The sequence below is a fragment of the Anoplopoma fimbria genome, chromosome 24 (assembly GCF_027596085.1).
Source record: "Anoplopoma fimbria isolate UVic2021 breed Golden Eagle Sablefish chromosome 24, Afim_UVic_2022, whole genome shotgun sequence".
Lineage (NCBI taxonomy): Eukaryota > Metazoa > Chordata > Actinopteri > Perciformes > Anoplopomatidae > Anoplopoma > Anoplopoma fimbria.
This window is the reverse complement of record NC_072472.1, coordinates 24,326,140-24,345,899: the sequence shown is the minus strand read 5'-3', so window position 1 is coordinate 24,345,899 and position 19,760 is coordinate 24,326,140. Positions and strand designations below refer to the sequence as shown.

At 42.2% G+C, this 19,760-nt stretch overlaps 1 protein-coding gene across 1 annotated transcript in view; it reads right to left on the bottom strand.

The window, feature by feature from the left end:
• Positions 1-876: 876 nt before the first annotated feature.
• zzef1 (zinc finger, ZZ-type with EF hand domain 1) overlaps positions 877-19,760 on the bottom strand; it is a 32,064-nt gene continuing 13,180 nt past the window's right edge. Inside the window, exons 32-54 of the mRNA XM_054625365.1 lie at positions 19,553-19,714; positions 18,884-19,016; positions 18,145-18,283; positions 17,897-18,062; positions 17,549-17,811; positions 16,600-16,772; positions 16,217-16,412; positions 15,928-16,091; positions 14,875-15,155; positions 13,988-14,162; positions 13,765-13,897; positions 13,459-13,685; positions 13,057-13,365; positions 12,874-12,974; positions 12,615-12,750; positions 11,053-11,412; positions 10,803-10,946; positions 10,399-10,567; positions 10,190-10,288; positions 9,889-10,054; positions 8,230-8,380; positions 5,866-5,937; positions 877-3,296 (exon numbers count right to left, since the gene is read on the bottom strand). Of these exons, the coding sequence (XP_054481340.1) occupies positions 3,216-3,296; positions 5,866-5,937; positions 8,230-8,380; positions 9,889-10,054; positions 10,190-10,288; positions 10,399-10,567; positions 10,803-10,946; positions 11,053-11,412; positions 12,615-12,750; positions 12,874-12,974; positions 13,057-13,365; positions 13,459-13,685; positions 13,765-13,897; positions 13,988-14,162; positions 14,875-15,155; positions 15,928-16,091; positions 16,217-16,412; positions 16,600-16,772; positions 17,549-17,811; positions 17,897-18,062; positions 18,145-18,283; positions 18,884-19,016; positions 19,553-19,714 (4,000 nt within the window). The 3' untranslated portion in view covers positions 877-3,215. The remainder of the gene's footprint in view (positions 3,297-5,865; positions 5,938-8,229; positions 8,381-9,888; positions 10,055-10,189; positions 10,289-10,398; positions 10,568-10,802; positions 10,947-11,052; positions 11,413-12,614; positions 12,751-12,873; positions 12,975-13,056; positions 13,366-13,458; positions 13,686-13,764; positions 13,898-13,987; positions 14,163-14,874; positions 15,156-15,927; positions 16,092-16,216; positions 16,413-16,599; positions 16,773-17,548; positions 17,812-17,896; positions 18,063-18,144; positions 18,284-18,883; positions 19,017-19,552; positions 19,715-19,760) is intronic.

Below are 19,760 nucleotides of genomic sequence, written 5' to 3'. Positions count from 1 at the left end.
TTGAACACTTTTTGGCTTTATTGTATGTAATAATGCTAGAGTTTAAAGACATTTTAAACACACGACATTTGTGTGGATACTTTTGTTTTTTGGGGCTTTCACTCCAGTACAGCTCAATACTGCACATTAAGAATGTGTGACTTTGTAATGGAATATATATATATACTAATGTCAAATCTCAACAAAGCATCACCCAGCTCTATGAGGAATCCCCATTTTGTGACATTACTGTGCGTCTTTTTTGTTTACCTCTCTACCTTCACTGCCTCTTCTTTTCGCCTCGGGTGAATGAGAGCACTGGGATCTCGGGTGAAAAAGAAGCAGGGGGAAGGCAAGCAGGAAAGGGGGGAGAAGGAGAGCTGACTCACTCTGGTGTGGGGGCTTGTGTGGTGCGGAGAGCAGTGAATCATCGGAAGCCTTATTGAATATTTCCTCTATCTGATGTCATTACCGCCCCAGTGATCATCAGTCCCATCATCAGCACCGTCCAGGAGACTCCAGGCTCCAGGCAGGGGAGAGATAGAGGAGGCAGACCAGGAGCTGAGGGGCATTTGAGGTAAAAACCCAGTAAGACTGAATACACAGAGGGCTTACCAATGTTCAGCTTGGGAAGAAAACACATTTGTCTGAATATGTGGGGATGTCTGTTATAAAGTGTCAGAGATGTACTTGTTTTCTTAAAGAGTTAAAGGGCTCGGAGCAGCGTGAACAAGAACTATTGACGTTGGTGTTGGATCACTGAGTACAGTATCTGCTGGCAGTGAGTGTATGTGTGGGCTTTAATCAACGCCGACTGAGTGATCGATACATTATTTGTCCGTGCACAGAAATTCTCGGTTGAGCCTACACATGAGAAGATGGAGATGACAGCAGAGGTTGTATTTAAGTCATTTCTCTTTTTTATTAGAAATGGATCACGTTTCAACCCAAGCAGTACGAGTTTGTTTCTTTTCTTACCTTCAATGTGCCATGCATACAAAATCAGAATCAAGTGTCCATCTGTTAGTGCCCAATAAAGGTATTATATTTGTAAGGGATTGATATCAAAGTCTTTTTTTTTTTCCCTGTGCAATTATTATTCACAGATATGTACATTCAAATTAGTCAGCCTCAAATTATCAAGCATTCTTGCGAAAAAAGAAACCAACATTAAAAGTAAAAAGTTACAAAAAACTTCAAATGAAACAATATATTTCTCTTTTAAAATAGAATTAATAACTATTCGGCTAACATGAGTTAAATTATGATTGCTTCATTTTTAACCATAGGCACGTTGTAGATAGGTGAGGCGTCGTAGAAGCCAAATGGAGGCCATGTGACTCTTCCTCTCTCCTCGCCGCAGCTGATGTTTGTGTAAACAAAACCACCGAGCTATTCTACGGTCCTTGAAAGGGACCATTTCGAAAATAAAAGTAAAAAATAAAAATAAAAAACAGAACAAAGTCTAAAGGTGTTTCCTCTGTTCCAGCTTCTCGTCGGGTAGCTATCCGATATGTGACAAACAGAGAAGGAACTCCACCAGGAGCTCTCTCTGAGACGTCTCATGGCTCACAATGATTGGTTTCTTTGGTATAAACCACCATGACCTCCAACAACTAAAATAATCTCTTAATTTGAAATGAATACAGTAATGATTGGAAAACAACCCCCCAAACAACTCGCTCCCTTTAAAACTTTAGATTTGAAAGTACATGACTGATCTCTGTGGATGTGGCTACCGGTGGATCTTAATAAAACGTAGGGTTAGTGTCACGTGACTGAAGAGTCACATTCAACATTTAAGGAAGAGTCACACCAATTACCTGTGTAATTACAAAATATGAGGTAATTCAGCATAAGAGAATTCAACTCTCCCAGCTTACAAAACATGAGATGTGGTACTAGTGAATAAGTGGGATAAAGTGTCTATTTTACAGTCACCTTTATGTTTCTTTATCAGTATGTCAACTCAGTATGTCAATTCTTAACAATGACGGTCAATCAAGTCTTTATAAATGATGTGAGGGAAAGACGATCCATCTGTGATTTATAATTCAGCTTTTCTTTCACTGCCTTGAAAAGTAAATCAGGACTTTTAGTAAAGTATTGAACTTAATTATACATTAGATAAAATAATAATAATTAATAAATAAATCAGCGGATAAAACTGAAGGCCTTTAAGAGATTCTGGATTTTACAAAGATTTTTTTTTGCTGTTATTCATTTTCATGAACATCATTTGACATCATAATGGTCTTTCATCATTCACTAGTGATGGAGTGGAAATACTTCAACATATTGATAGAATAACACAGAGGAATGCATACTATATTATCACAGTTTTCCCTCAGGTGTAATGTTAATTCTCTTCCTATGCAAAGACTATGGCTATTTCAGTATCATCTTTGTCCTGTTCCGCCAAAGTGGGTTTTAGTGCACATTACACGTGTCGTCGTGACAGAAAGTTTGCAGATCACATATATGTTATCGGATATCTGTGACGATGCACTGATCCTTCCCTTCAACAGAAGCCCTGAAAAAAAATATGATTTACTTCTGTTGTCTGAAAAGGACAGAAGTAAACAGGGAAGGAAAAAGGAGAGAAGGTGGAAAGAAATAGAAAGGAAGTGGAGATAAAATGAAAAGGAAGGAGTGGAATGAGCTAGTAGGTCAGTGCTTTCTCCCTCATGGTGAATAATGAGACTCTACTGTCCTGGACAGTATTTTTAGGATGCTCAACATGTCCACTGGGACATGTACGTCGCCATGGTGACCTGTTTTCACCATGATCAACTATGTAACCCAGTGGTGGGTGCTGTTTAGCAGGAACAAACGCAGGGGGGGGGAGAGGAGGAGGAGTAGTATACTTTCCCTTGAAGGTCACGAATTTGGCACACCTCATGTCCTTTAGCACGGCATCTTTAAATTAAAAATTAAAAAAAATAATAATAAAAAGAGAGACCCTGCTATTGTTCCTGTTCCAGTGAATGCACATGCTGATATACCGGTTTAACCTAAGGCAAAAAGGATTGTGAGTAAGTGTGGAAAGTGCTCTTTGAGGACCCTTCCACAGCTCCTGTCCAGAGTTACTGCAGAGAGTTACCAGAGTGGAGGTGGGTCCTTCAAGAAGGAAAGCACTGGATGGTCACCTCTTCCTCCCTTGTTCAAAGTGAAACCAGCTGAGTCAGGATGTGTCCCCTTCCCGTTGTTCTCCTCCTGTGTTCACGTTGCATCTCTCAAGGACTCATGTTGAGTAGCTTGGTAGATTTATTGGGGTAATTGATAGCCAGGCTGATGGCAGCGATGTTCTTCAGAGCCTACACAATAAAAAAAAAAAAACAAAAAAAGTATGTGAATGAAATACAGTGTGGGGAGAGAACACCTTGTTTGTTTACACCTGGGCTGCCCACTGCATGTTGAGTGATGATAAATTGACAAATGGAGGGTGACTAAACTGATGAATCAAGGACTTCTGTGCCGTTTACGTCACCTTATTTAACAAACAAATGTGCTGAGCAGATTGAACTGCCTTCAGTGCTTTGTGTTCTCTCCACTGACATTTGTTCACTGCTGCCTGCAGGTTTTCTGCCCTGAGTGTCATGAATCTGGAAAAATTACTTATGGTTCTGGTGTCTCTTTTTTTGTCACATTTGGCGAGTGCTACCATCAGGTCAAAATCTCACTTCGATCAAGACCATTTATTTATCAGAAAAAACGTCCAGCCAGATTTAAATTAATTTCACTTTGGAGTCCCCAGAGCAGAAAAAACTGAATTGGAAATAATGCCTACAATATTGTAGGATAGAATTAAGGGATAGACTTTGCTGCTGCACCAGTTGCATTATGACCCTTATGATGTGCAATGTATTAAAAACAGCTGCTGCACCAATACAATATACTGGTTAAGTTAAACTATTTAGATCTACAAACCTAGAAAGAGTTTTTGTAACGTTGGGACACGATGCTAAAGCAATATTTCTTAATTGTATCAGGGCTACTTGAGGGCAGTAGAACAAGCTGTAAACAACTCCACTGATATGTGATCACCTTTTAAAGCAAGCAGTTGCCTTTTCACACATTCAGCAGACACTTGTGCAACATCAGCATTCGTCTGAAGTCACGCTTTTGGCAACCTGATGAACGAGTCCAATGAGCTCTCTTCTTGCTAGCTAGTTGTTAGCCTGTTACTAACTTTGTCTGGGGTTTGGTTGTGGGCAGGTAGCGTACAGTGGTTAGATCAGAGCTGGTTTGCTGCTGTGGCTGGAAGTGAGGTTGTTGAGATTTAACCAAAACTGTAAAGTTGTGCACTATAAAACAAAAACAATGAGCTGAACGATATGAAAAAAAAAAAAAGAATAGAGCCCAGAAGAGCCGAGGGGAACTGCAGAGTGAGAATTCCCTTTTGTAACTACTAGTGACATCTTTCACAATAAACACAGTCATTTGATCAATTGTTAATATAAAAGTATTGATTAATGCAGCTTTAACTTATTAAACATTACATGATATACCTGCTTACTCAGTTGCAGCAGCTGTCTCACAGTCTCAGTGGCAACTCAAATATTTTGTTATTTCCTATAGAAGATACCGAAGGTATTCTTTAGCTCTGAGGGTAAATGATTACGCTCCCTTCTGCACATGACTCTTGTGGCTATTTGTCATTTTCTCCTATAAATATCCTTCATCCAGTGACTTCCTAGGAGCCGAGAAGTCCAGCACTGCTCCAGGTAAATGACCTGACACACAGCAGTGCGTGCTGATCCGGCTGTCTGCGTGATCAGATGATTTAGTCATATCAAAAACACAGCTATCTTGCACTGCTATCCGTGTTTAATTGAGTGAATAACAGGATAAATAAGCCACGGAGAACTGGTGGAGTGAACATGATGCTCTGAACACTGTGCAACTTGTGTTGTGGTATAATAAACTCACCAAAGATGACAGTCCACTAACTTAAAGAGAGAAAATGTAGTCCCCAGTGAGTGAACTTGTTTTGTTGCGGATGGCTTTAGAACATTTTTCCAACCCTCGGCCAATTTACATTTAGACTTTGCACCATTGTTATAATAGTCCTGACTAGAGCCAAATCATCTATAGTTTTGTTTTCTACCTGACAGGTATTAGGTAACTGCTGAACTGAACCGCCCACAATGTTGTTTTTTTTCTCATCCCCCTCCATCCTCTGCTCCTCTTAACTGCCTCCAGGCTCCTCGGCTGTATCACAGCGTCCACAGCACGGAGAACGCTGTGGCTCGCTGTGCCGCAAATTCTAATGGCCTGTAATTACCAAATACATTAGTCCTGAGTGCGGCCCACACGTATTCAAAACAAAAGGGGGAGGGTGCAGAGGGATCTGCTGGGTGTCAACAGCTCGGTGATTCACCAGCAGAAGAGAATCCAGCCGTGAGCTGACTCACGCCGACTGAAGACCCCTCAACCAACGGGACTGCGTGTTTAAGAAAGGGTTGCGTAATATTACAGCACTTCAGGGTGAGCGGACAACTTGGCTACTGTCGTCCACGTCAGGCAGCAGTTCAACACTGAAAACATCAAAGATTACCTGAGAGCGGCTGGCTAAAGGCACGACTTTGAATTTCGAAAGGCAGAGATTGAAAAAGTAATTAGTGGTTATTATGAAAAATAGGGATGCACCGATGATCCGACTTTTTCAGTTCCGATACTGATCTGATACCAGTGTTTCATTAGTAGGCTGTATGCCTCGCTGTGTGGAAGAGACTGGGATCATTCTTTTATTTGTAAGGCACCATCAGGCTTCCCTAACTAAGGGAAATTAGATTATTTATTATTAAAATAATATCCGATAATATCTGAGATTGGTATCCGTGCATCCCTAATAAAAAAAAATGAAAAAGGTTTAAGTCTTACCATTGCAGTGTGATTGAGGAGCTGCTCGTCAGTGGTCATGGCTAATAAGTACTCCTGGAGGATACCCTGTGCCTGGAAAAAACACATCAAAAGGCTCGTAAGAAGGGTGACTCCTGCCATGTTTCCAAAATGCAGCTCGCACAGAAACTCAGAAAACCTCACAGGCCAGATAACTGTCATGAATAAACAGAGCGTCCCTGGACAGACTGCCCTAAGAGGTGACATAAGGGATGAATTCAGTCATAAATGAGGCCTGGTTCCCTGACCACTCTCCATCTCTGCATCAAATTGAAACTGTGGAATGTTGGAACAGTCAGTCACAATTATAAACAAACGAAAGAGCGCTTCACACTAAAGTCCAAAGGGAGAGGCATACCACTGGGTTTCATAAGCACAGGGAGTAAAGGAAGAGAGATAAGAATACACATCGGCTAAATGGGCTGAGACTGGCCAAACAGAGCTTTTACAGAGCTGGAGACACAGTCCAGAGGCCCGGTCCACCATCCGTCTCCCAGCACCCTGACTGTTTATGCTGGGGAACATCCTAGGACCATTTGTACAGTCAGTAGTGCATGACATGCCGTTTTGATTTCCTAAATATAACGCTCACTTCCTGGGGTAGAGAGTTCACTGAATCTCAGTGGACCTGGCCGTGAACTTTGTGTGCGTACAAAGAGAGAAAGACTCAAGCTGGAATGTGAGCGGCACTACATCTTTAAAATCAGCTGGTTCTGGGCTCAGACCTAATATGGACACAGAGGACTCTGTGATGTGTCCACTCATTAGCTTCCCATGATTTTACAGTAGAGTCATTACGGATATGTTGGACTCAGCTGTATGTCATCACTGCAGTTGAGCTCATATGTCACCATGACATGAGGGCCGCCAACCCAGTTTGCTCCACGCGAATCCTTACTTTTCAGGAGTATGATGACAGATGGTGCGCTGTGTTGTAGGTAGAGCACTGATGCATCCAGCTGATGAAGGTTTTTTCAATATTTATGTCCATTTCAGGATGGATTTTAAAGATGACCTATCCCCTCTATTTTAGCTTCAGAACAGTCCTGTCTGGTTAGAAAATCCACTGTGAACCAAAGCAGAATTCCTGAATCCAGTCTAGATGGTACATAGCCGGGTCGTCTGTGTAACCCCATTTAGAATCACACTCACTGGCTCTATTCAGGTTCAACTGACAATAAAAATCTCTTGTAATACTTTGAACCACATAAGATTAGATAAAATAAGATAATCCTTTATTAGTCCCGCAGCAGGGAAATTTACAATCCTGAACACATCCTGAACCAAGTGCAACACCGGCCACCACTCACTGCGACCACTGCCACAAGAGGTAGCAGGTGTTTGGTTTTTTTCAACAAATTCGACATCCATGCATCTCTGTGACCCGGAGGTAGACACACTTGTGTTGCGTTGATGAAAGACAGGTCATGCTTTGTGATGATGTTCTGCACACCAACATGTGTCTATCATTGTTAAAACTGGGGTGTCCATGAAGGGCATCCCAGGCAAAGCTGCTGTGTGCTGCTACTGCCCCCTGGTGGCCGTCGTCACGTACTGCTCCACCTAAGCAAATGCTCTCCCTTCGCTAAAAACGACATTGGGTTGGTGCAGATGGGAGCACAGAATCCATCCTTGATGACAGGTCAACTGATGTCATTTTATCAGCCGGTCAGCAGCCTGGGGCCTCAACAAAAAGACCAGATGGGAGCCGGACAGATAATGCTTTTCTGGGACTGTCTGGAAACTCCTGGCTGACAGCGTGCTCATAATCCATGAGAATTCTCTTAATCAATAATTCAAGACAATTGAGAGAGAGAGAGAGAGAGGGAGAGAGAGGGAGAGTGCTCACTCGTATCACAAAATGGATAGCATCTCTTCCTCTCTCAAGCAGTCTGCATGGAGCCAGTGTGGACTGTGCTGTCTGGCAGATGGCAGGGCCGGGAGTTGGCCCCGAGCCCAGCACAGAACAGGTGGGTGGAGGAAAAACATGCTCATCTCACAGAGAGACGGATATAGACGGAGAGAAGAGGGGAAGACAGAGGTAAAGAATATCCTAAATTCGACTCCCATCATTTCATTTAAATCCTCATACTGAATATGTTATCAGGCTAAAAGAACAACAGACTTAAAAAAAATGTTTCTATATTCAGCCGCAAAGCCAATAATGCTGTCATCACAGCATAAACAGTCAACACAACTAAACAAATACCTAAAATGTCACTTAGACACACCTCCGGCTTTAAATACAACAACACCTATACAACACTAGATGTGGCCTGCACATTTTGTGTGTGTGTGTGTGTGTGCGTGTGCGTGTGCGTGTGCGTGTGAGCATGCGTCACTCACAATGGCGCGGGCCTCTGCAATGAAGAAGAGTTCAGTGAGGGCTCTGTGAAGAGGCAGCAGCACGGTGATACTGGTGGGATCCTGGCTCAGGCTGTTTTCCATGGACATAAAGAGCTGCCACAAAGGCCGCAGCAGCGTCAGCTCACAGGCTCTGAAGGGCAAACAAACCGATAGTTAGATGAACAAACACACGTACACGGCAGAGCGGGACAAATGAAGAGTCACATTCTCAACTTTATGTCCATCATGACTTAAAAGCATATCTTGTAACCTCAAACAGCCACAAACAAAACTTGATAACTCAAACTGATGTGTTGATTGACTTGTCAATGTTTCTAGATAGTCCCAAAAGAAAGAAACATTTAAAAAAGAAAAGTGCGTGTGTGTGTGTGGGATGTTATAAATGTTGATACATCTTTTATTCTTTTTCTTAATAAATAAAATTGATAAATAGATGATAAAACACATTTACATAGCTCAGAGATGTTCTTTGTACTGTTAGTGCTGTGACCTATTGGTGTGTCCTACTGGACAATGTCAATTATTACAATGCTCCACCTCTGGACATGTTTTAAGCTGCTTGGAATAATAATTTGTGTCTGTTATTGTTTATTTTCACAAAAATGTTTAATTACCCTTCACTCATTGAGAAATCTAAACTCTCTGAATACACAAAGATTTGTATTTTCAAAAATGTAACCACTAGACACAACATGCCTACTACATTACTGATCTGAACGCCTCAAGTTACAGAACAAACAAAGAATACAAAATATCTATTCTTTGACATAAAAGTCAAAAGGTACAAGCTTGTGTGCATATACAGTACCAGTCAAAAGCTTGGACACACCTTCTCATTCAACTACTTTGAAGAATCTAAAATATAAAACATATTCTGATTTGTTGAGCATTTGTTTGTTTACCACATAATTCCATATGTGTTCCTTCATAGTTTGGATGTCTTCAATATTAATCTACAATGTAGAATTTTTTTTAAAGAAAAATAAAGAAAAATCATTGAATGAGAAGGTGTGTCCAAACTCTTGACTGGTACTGTAAAAAAAACAAAAAACTAGAACTCCCAAGGTGCATTTTGGCATGACACATTTAATCGCTGAGCTGAAAATTCAGTGACGTGAACAGTTAATGATGAGTGAAAGCTAAAGATGATGGAGTTTAGGGAGAGTCCTGTGTTTCTCTGTTAAGGAACATTAAGAATATTGTTGGAAGGAAAATTTGAAATGGGTTTACAACTCCCATAAATTGGGTGAGGTCATTGTAAACAGGTGGTTGGTGAGTCAGTCTGCACACATGCAAATTCATAAACTCATCCTTTACCTCATTTCCGTGGTGACTACCAGGACATGAGGGTTTTACAAAGGCTTTTATGTTTTATGCAAACCCTGTGTGGAGTCCTGCAGCCCTAGGGAAAGTATACTGCTGAGGTAAGAATGTGCACTCGGTCCTCTTAGCCAAATTAGCACTACTTAGGTCCAGGTGGGTAGACCCAAGTGAGAATGTTTGTGCATGATACTTTGGGTGATTATGCATACTAACATAAGCCCACAGTTTTCATAAGATTTCCCTGATACAGACAAAGTGTGAGAAGTGTTTTGGAAGGACAGAAACAGAAATGTACAGGCAAGGCTGGACGCTTACGTTTGGGACTGACACTGCAGGAGGCGGAGCAACAAGTGAATGGCTTTGAGGCGCTGGTTCCCAGTCTGGCGACAGGCAACGCCCACCTGCCACTCCCAGATGTCAGCCAGTGGCAGGTGACTGAGCACTTGGTCATCTGCTAACATTTGCTTCAGTATCTCAAAACCTGATTGGAAAGAAGCAAAAGTGCAGAAAGGGTGACGACGTGAGGAATCAAATTGGTAGTTTGCAAAGTTGCTCTCAAAGGAAGCAGGCTAGCTCAAACATAAAATGACACGGTATCTGTTTTAATGTGAAGTACCTGTCTGGAAACGTCCTCTGTGGCCTCCTGTAACTGTGAACTTGTAGCCCCACTCTGTGTTGCTCATGTCGGACATAAACCTGTAGTACAGGGTGTCACCTGAGGGAAACCCACACACACAAACATGTCGATACATGTAAAGATATCTGAAACGCAAACATATAGAGCAGAAAAAGGAATTAACGACTATTTAAAAAAATATTCCTCACCAGGAATCTCAAAATCGGACCACTTCTGAGGGGAGCCGCTAAAGTTGTGGACGTCCTGCAGGAAATCACTGCTGCTGGACATGATGAGCTCATCACAGCCTTCCTCTGTGTAGCAGCGGGAGTCAAATTTTACCGAAAGGTAGATAGCTCCGGGGATGTGCACCTTGTCCTAAAGAGAGAAAAGATGGACAAAATAGTCTTCAAACTAAGTTTGGAAAAAAAGACCTCTGACGAAATAAGAATGTGTACTGATAGCCAGCTCTATTGCAAAAGTCCTCTTTTAGTTAAATTTACATTTTGTTTACAGGTTCAACCTGAGAATTCGAGAACATATACTGAACTTCTTCTAAACAATTATGGGTGTAATTGATGATAAAAAGAAAGAAGACGGGCAGTTGACCCACCTCAAAGTTGGTGTTGTTGTCATATGGGTGTTTGGACTCTCTGATCTGCACGGCCATCCCTGGCTCCTCCATGAACTGGCAAGCAGTGAGGGACAAACTGGCCAGCATACTCTGGCTGCAACCCTTCAGCACCCGCTGGAGAATCTGATTATGAACGGATTATTACAATTATGTTAATCCACAAAAACACCAAATAATGTATCATATGTGGAAATCACATAAACTCCACATTCTCCTTTATCCCGCCCACCTTCTCCCAGAGCGGCCTCTCCTCCAGCTGCATCAACATGTCCAGGATGTAAGCCATGTGCGAGGCGCCGCTCAGTTCCAGGGCCTCCTCGCTCAACGCCGCCTCCACGGGCCAGTCGGCCAGCAGCGAGGCCAGCACGTGGCGGGCGTACAGCGTGGCGATGGCCTGATTGACCTTCACCAGGTATTGACGAACCGCCCGATTGCTTCGCACATCCAGCTCCTTGTGCAAGAGAGCTGAACTTTTTGTGCGCCTCTGCTTGGCGTAGCTGAGCTGCAAGTCGCTCTCTGAATTTGTGATGAGCTTCTGGGCCACTACGTTGATCTCCTCGGTGGCCTTTTCACAGTGACTGGGTTTAGACTGTGGGAGGAGACCGATGATGGGACATATATCAGAATGATTGACATACACAAAAAAAAGAAAAACATCTGAAAACTTTTTTTCAGAGTATCTAATCTCCTTTTATCACAGTAAGTAATGTTAATATTGGTAATGTGCCAAACTGCCATTTGTTAGTAGTGCTTTGGACCTCTGTGTTGGCAGTTCATAATAAAATTGCTAAACTCTGGACTAAAATAAGACAGCATTTTGGATGATATGGGAATACTCTCCTTGATCCTTTATGTGCAAACCATCATTTCATTCATCTCTAATAGATTGCTCCTTTCAATTATGGACTTGTATGGCATTATAAAAATGAAAGATCTTTATAGTAATGGCACATTTTATTCTTTTGAAGTACTGTGCAATGAATTCAATCTAACCTGAACCCTTTTTATTTCGATAAATCTACAAATTAGTTACTACATTAGATTAAATATAACTACCCTTCCTAGTGCACCTAATAGCACCCAGATGGAAGCTTTGTTTTCTGTTGATCCTTCATCTAGCGGGGCAATACAGTACGCACGGCACGCACGCACGCACGGCACGCACGCACGCACGCACGCACGCACGCACACACACACACGACATGGATAGGGGCACAGAAGGATGTGCTCTCAGCATCGATATGTACCAGGTGGGGTCTTATACAGTTTAGGAGTTATATAATCTTCATCTTTTTAAATTAAGTTTTCTAAAATGTTTCATAATATAGATCCTTTGTGTGACAGTCAGGGATTATTTCCTGCCTCGTGGGATACACGTTCTGGCTATTAAAATGATCCAATTATTCAAAACCCAACAATTAGACACTGTTCTGATATAATGTGAAACGTGGTGGAACCTGACCCAGTATAGGCTGTATTTGGGGTACTGGGAGAGGAGAGTCCTTTTAGAGGACTCACTTCCACTGTGACAAGGTTTATAACCCTTTAACCAGTCAGGTTAATTCTATTGAACTGGAAACAGACAAAACCTACCACTCTGTTGATCAAAGATGTTTTGAAACACCTTAAACAGCCAAACTCTTCAGATTCACTTTAAGAGATTCCGTTTGTGTCATATTTCATATAATGTGGACGCAGTTTTTACTGATTGTTTGTTAATCAAGATAACCATAAACATACGTTTAAAATAAAAAATGCTAATTCAAGGCACATTTTTGTTAAACAACTCACCACGCATGACACCACAATCATATCAGTGTCCACGGCCTTGGTGTTCCTCTCCTCAGAGCGAGGCCGCCTGTTAGGTTGCCACTTCTGAGCAAGCGACCGGATCGTCTCATCTGTTTTTATCTCCTCTCCATCGAATCTAAAAAAATAACACAAAAGGCACAACCGATGATTGAGAGGTAGTACGAGATTGAACAGTATGACCTTTACAAAAGGTGGACGGTATCAAAGAAAGTAAATCAAAAAGAAAGTCTCTGCTGACCTTTTCTGCACCTCCAGGAAGAAGGAGTCGGTCCTCTTCATCTGCAACTCGTACATGGCTCGCAGGATGGGCAGAGGGGCGTTTAAGGCATCGTGGGTGATCTGCATTAAAAAATACATCATTTGATTAATACATCACACATTCAATTTCGCTTCACATGTCATGGACAGAATCCCTCGTCACCTGGAAGCAAATCTTTGTCTCCTCATCGAGACCCTCTAAGGGGTCGGGCTTGCTGACATCGGTTTCATCGGCACAGCTGCTGGAGTGGTCAGAGTCTTGCTCCTTCTCCTGCTCTCTTTGGTCTCGCTCTGGGTCTTGGGCCATGGAGTGGATCTCCCTCTTGGAGGAGTACAGCATGATGGAGAGGATCTCTAGATCTCGCAGCAACCACAGCTTGCTGAAGCCCGTCCCTTTGCTGCACTTCCTCACCAGCAGCTGGGTCAGTCCTGACTGCTGGATGTCCTCCTGAGCTTGCTCTACTCCGTGTTTCTACCAAGGAGGACACAAGACAATGAGAAAACAAGCCTCTGGAAGAACCTTATATGATCTAAGATAGTTGTTCCTAGCAGTCATAGCAGGTACCTTCAGGGTATTATAGAGGCCTTTAAGGGCCAAGGAGAGAACCCAGGATGCCTCCACAGCGTCAGGAGAGCCATTGTCCTGGCTGGTCTGCAGTAGATGGCTGATGATGGAGGTGAAGTTGATCAGGTAGCGGCTGAGCGGGGTCTTAGGGGAGCCATTGCCCTCCGACTGCCCTGGGAGACCGGTTGCAGTGGAATCCTGAGACTGGATGAGTTGGTAGTCCTTCACTAGACAGAGGAGAAAGCACACAGAGGGTTAACTCCATTCTAGGCATTGGGAAAAGCTTTTCAAGTGAACTGCACCAACCTGTTTTCCTCTTGCGTGTTTTAACATCCACCACTGCAGCATGGTTCTTTTCTGTGAAGTGTTTGAGCAAGATCATGTTGTGCTGTTCATTGGCGTTGTCGATAAACACCGTCTGGGTTCCCACACACAGCACCTAGCAGACACACAGAGGAGTCACAGCTGAGCTTAGAAAGTCAGGATACACAAGTGTACCAACATATACAGTGGTACTTGTTCTACCTACCTCAGGGAAGCCCACCAGGACCAGCAGGGTGAACAGGTTGGTGCGTTTCAATGTCTGTGGCAGCTGCTGTATACAGTGGTCAGTGAAGGCAGCGATCACCGTGCTCCACTCAGGACAAGCATTCAGACTGTGTAAAATATCTGCCACTGTGCACGCCCAATCCAAACCAATACGACTGGGAAACAGAGGAAAAGGAGAGAAAAGACTATTCGTAAGATGACAATAACAGCTGGTGGGTAGCAAATATTTCTTCAACCGTTATCAATAGCAGACAAACAGTGGCGCAAACAAATCTATTAGCTTTCTGGCATAAGATCTATGTGATTTAGGAATACCAACAGTATCTAAGTTCTAGATGTGTTCTAGATTACTTATGACACTATGGTTGAGTAAAAATGGAATGGTGAAAACCATTAGAAAAAGGAAAAGCAGGTTTTCAATTTACACAGGTATAACACGATCAAAGGGGCCCTATACATAACATTTATATATCATTAAATATTATAAATATTACTGAAGATGTAAATCCAATGTGATGACTACACAATGATCAGATTGCTAACTATAATGTGTGACTTTACAAAGTAAAAAACCACACAGTTGTTTCAGCAATTTTTGGTAAGGATAAAAATGAAAACTTTCATTAAGTGGGTCCAAATAATAATAAATAAATAAATAAAAATGAACAGGTAAGACCATTATATTTCATTTTTACATGAGCATTTATCAGGGTCGGAAAATATCTCCATGGCTCTGGATTGGCTAAAATCCATGTGGGTACTAACATGTGGAGACTTGTTGTTGGTATTATCTGCAGGTGTATCATCCAGAACTTTTAATAAACTACACTACATTTTGTAGTATCATCAGGTTTCCTTTTTTTTTACCTGTCTAAACAGACGGCCCCTAGGCTTAAAAGCAGCTGTGTGGTCTTCCAGCCGTGGGTGTCTGAACTGGCTGCCTCTCCTTGTGTTAGCAAATCATATTTGTCAGCCAGGGCCTCTGTGACGGCAGTGTCGGCCTCCAGCGGAGGGATTCGGAGCAGCAGCTGACCCAGTAGACCAAGAGTGAGGTGGTAGGTCTCGTTGAGAGAGCCTGCGTTGGAAATGACCGCCCTGAAAAGCTTGGGCAGGATGGAGTTGAGACTGGGCAGAGACAGGGTGCTGCCCTGAGGACACAAGAAAGACCATGGAAATGTTATCTGTTGATAAATGGGAAACATGCTGAAGCAATATTTTGAGTAGTGAACATTTCATTTTAAATCATTCCATTATTACAAAATAATGGAATGATTTAACTTGAAAGTGTTGATTGATTTTGGTGAATTTGTTTAATTTGACATATCTGTCCATCTATCCTGGCTACAGACTGATAGCTCAGTTTAGCATAAAGACTGTAATCAGCTTGCCTGGTTCTGTCCAAAGGTAACAAAAGCATTGTATCCTGTTTGTTTCTGTATAAAATTGGTACAAAAGTCAAAGTGTAAAAATGACACCTGGTTTTATAGGGTGTTATGTGTGGTACTTTTTCTTGGCTTGGAGCAGTGTTTTCCCTGAGTCTTGCTGGTTGCTTGGCAACCCTAAGGTTGAAGCAAAACCCTAGGAAGTTACTGAACTTGCACAAGAAGTAATTAAGCATTTAACTCCATGTAAAATATTATATTTATATATATCTAAGGATTAAACAAATGAGAAAAAATGTGTTAATTCATGGGCTTCAGAGTTGCTGGTGTGCTGATTTTGTTACCCTTGGAGAGACAAATAAGCGGTTTCCCATACTTACTACACTAACATGAACTTACTTCAGCTTCATATTTAACACACAGATATGATAGAAGATTGAACCTGGTCATCCAGCTCTCGACAAGAAAGTGAATTGGCATATTTCTTTAGCGTTACAAAAAGTCTCAACCCTGAAAACTGGTCTTTGGTTTTACATACTGGTTTGGCTGGTGGCAGCATGGCTGCTAGTAGTCCCAGGATCCTCTCTCTTGAGCACTCTGAAAACACATGCTCCTGAAGGGGAACCTGAGGCAGCCTCTCATCTGTCTCCTTGACAACATCTGATGCTGCAGAGTTGACTGTTCCTGGACCAGACTCTGAAGCTGAGATTGGTAAAAAAAAAAAAAAAACATAAAAGATTGATCCAAACTGCTAAGGGATAGTTATAACCAATGATAAACTCAAAAAGAGCTGTAATCATTCTGTTGAAGGTAGTCTCGGTCCTTACGTCGGACTACAGGAGAGAGGGGGTCCTCGCTGGACACAGAAGGCGTCTGGCTGAGGCTGGACGAGTCCAGGGTGTCTTGGGCAACCAGCTTCCTTTTCTCCACCTCTGCAGAGCTTGGGGGTGATAAAACTTCTGAAGGAGCAGGGGGAGGAGAGCCCTCCTCCTTTGCCTTTTTCTCCTTACCTAATAGTTGACTCTAGTGGTGAGAGGATAACAAACATGAGTAGGTTTACTGATCCTTATATATCTATTCTTACAATGTTTATAGATGTGTACGGTACAAATTTCTGCTCTTTTCTACTTTTTGACTTCCTGCCGCTGTAATGATCTACTACCCCGACAGAGATTATTCAATCTTCATACAATCTTATAATGTGTTTCACCTTGTCTCTGGGAGAAGACGGTGAACAGACTGCTGCAGTGCTGCCAGGGAGAGAGGAGGTGTCAGTGGCCGAACTGAGCTCCTGAGAGGACTCTGGAGAGACTGGACACAGTTCACTGTCGGAAGCTGATTCATTGGATGAAAGCAGAGCAAGCAAGGCTGAGGAACGTAGTCCTACGCGTAAATAAAAAGGACAAAACATAAAAAATACAGGTAAGAAGAATCTGAGATACTATGTGGAACATGGATAAACAATGAAGCAAACCCTCTTTTACAACTCAGTCATTTTGAAAATACTGCATGGTGATAAAATTAATTGTTGAAAAAATGTGTGAAAAATGAAGAGATAGAGGAAAAGTAACTATCGAGGCCAGCGTTTGTTTAAAGGAATAGTTCTACTATTTATGAAATATGCATTTTCATTTTCTTGCCAAGTTACATGAGACGATCAATACCACTCTTGCGTTGGTACACTAAACATAAAGCTATAGCTAGCAGCTGTTAACCTTAGCTTAGAATAAAGACTTAAAGTAGCTCCATCCAAAAGGTCAAAGGGACAGTCCAACCTTTAAAAATACATACTTTATCTCTTACCTGTAGTGAGCAGTTTCAACAAGGTTTGTGGTATATCTTGAGTAACCGAGGTCATGATTTTTGGAAAGAGACAGTGCTGTTGAGTTTTTCAAATGTATTTTTGGCGCTTTATATGTATTTTTGTTTTCAGAGCCAGGCTTGCCATTTCCACCTGCTTCTAGTTTTTATGCCAAACTAAGCTAACCAGCTGCTGGCTCTGGCTTCATATTTAGCACACAGACTTTTCATCCAAGTCCCAGCAATATACAAATAAGTGTAATTTCCGAAATTGTCGAACGATTCCTTAAAAAAAAAAAAAAAAATAAAGAAAAAAAAAAAAAAAAAAAAAAAAAGAGTAATTTCTGGTTTGGACTTGCCTTTTCCAGTCTGTCCCTTGAGCAAACAATCAGTGATGAGTTGGGAGCAGTGTGTCTGCAGGGCTGAGGCCTGGCTCAAGTCGTGACTGTCCAAAGACTCTCCCTCCATCTGCTTCTGACTGCTGAGCTCTGACGTGTAGAGGGCCAAAGCTGCGAACAGTAGCCAGGAGTAGTTGTGGATGTAGGGCTGGATCAAGCGGTGACGGTCACTGATCCGTATGGTCACCATTGGGTACACTGTGATCCGATGGGTGGGCAGGTGGCTGGAGATGGAAATGTAAAAGGTTATCAAGTCCACTACTCAAAAGTGAACCGCTTGGTGTGTTTTAACAGGACAAGATGCGTCACCTGTCTGGGTACTTCTTTGCATTGTAACAACCAAAGCACAGATCGAAGTCTTCGCACACATTGCAGTTGATCCTGCTGCCTACAATGAGCCCCTGGCAATGGTCACAGGCGTATTCCATGTTCACCATCTCGTGGTCATCCTCGTGGCCCTCAGGCTTGGCACCACCTGTTTAAAAACACATTGACACATTCAGGTTTGCCCATATGCTCTTGTCCAGCCTACAATAAGTGACTGTGTATGAGCTCACTGAGGAAGCAGGTCTTGCAGAGGTCCATATCCATGCACTGCAGACATCGGTAGCGGTGCCAAGGTGCCATCCTCTCGCAGCCGTCACAGGAGATCACGACATTGAGAAGGTCACAGTAGCGTGCAATGAACATGTGCATCTGTGGATAACACGGGTAAATGGTTTACACAGTACAAGTACACAGTATTACTGTTATCATACTTCCCTACCTGTGCTTAGCAAACCTTTGCAAAGATACTTGGAAAATATTGACTTGCCTACGGCTTGTTAAACTTAAACTCGCACAGTGTTATAGACAGACATTTTTTTGGGATTGGGTTGTATTATGATAGTAAATTTATATTAAAGTAGCTACCTCAGTCTCAAGCATTAATGTGTGTATTTGTTTGTGTGGGTTTCTCTTGCTAAATGGACATACACAAAATGTTTATGTGTTTTAAGCGCTTTTGTGTGAAGTGACGCTAACAAACTCCTAAAAGATGGTGAATCTTGTAAGCATTACAACTGCTAATCAGCATATTAGCATGCTTATGTTAGCATGTAGCTCAAAGGACTGCCATGCCTAAGTAAGTACAGCTTCTCAGAGCCGTTAGCATGGTTGTAGGAAAGAAAACAGAGCAGAGATGCATTTGGGGCAGTCAGGTTAAGCACTGTCATTTGTTACCCAGAAAGCTCAGACACAAGGTCATTTTCCTTGTTTGCTATTGATTGGACTGTATTTGTATGCACTGTGATGTACCTTTCTCCTTTCCTCCATGGACTCCTCTTCTTCGATTTTGTCATACCACTTCTCAAACATCCCGTCCATACACTCATCCATCCACTCCTGGTTCTTCTTGTAGTCAGCGATTTCATCCTCCTCTGTCCATTGACTGAAAATTAATTTAAACCACAGAAATGATCCATGACCTCTGCAATTCAATTGGCTGGAACACTGCTTAAAAGGGTTAGCTCAGATTTTTTTCAAGTGGGGTTGTATGAGGTACTTGTCCATAGTCAGTGTATAACCTACAGTAGATCAAACCAACCGATCAAGGCAGCGTTTGTTAACAGCTTCAGTTCTTCGTCAGAAAGAGCCGTCAGCAGGGTAAAGCTTTAAAAATGTTCTACATATAGAGTAAACTTAAACTGCCCTAGATTTTCTTAGGTGGGCCTTTTCTAATTGTCTTAAAATACATTTTGTAGTACATTGTTTTTCACTCATGGTGGTACAACTGTCTGCTTCTCCAAACTAGTTGCAACTAGTGGAGACCACCATTTAATGTAAAAAATCCAAACTATTGGACTATTGATTTGCTAAAAGTAAATATTGAAAGCTGTATCTTTTCCTAGCCTTAGCATTTGTTATCAATAGGAAAAGCATTTTCACTGTGCGGTGCCTTGTTTTCTGAAAAAGGTTGGATATTACCTGATGGCAATGTCATGAACACTGATGTTCTCCTGGGACATGCTGAGCAGGAGGTCAGGAAGCTTGATATTCAGGAAGAGGTCAAGGTCATGTACCTCCCAGCTCATGTCTAGAAGGTGCAACAGGCAGGTCTGCACACATGACAGGGCTGGTAGCAGGGCTCTGGAGAGCAGGGAGGAGGGTCAGGTTACACCACTGCACACACATT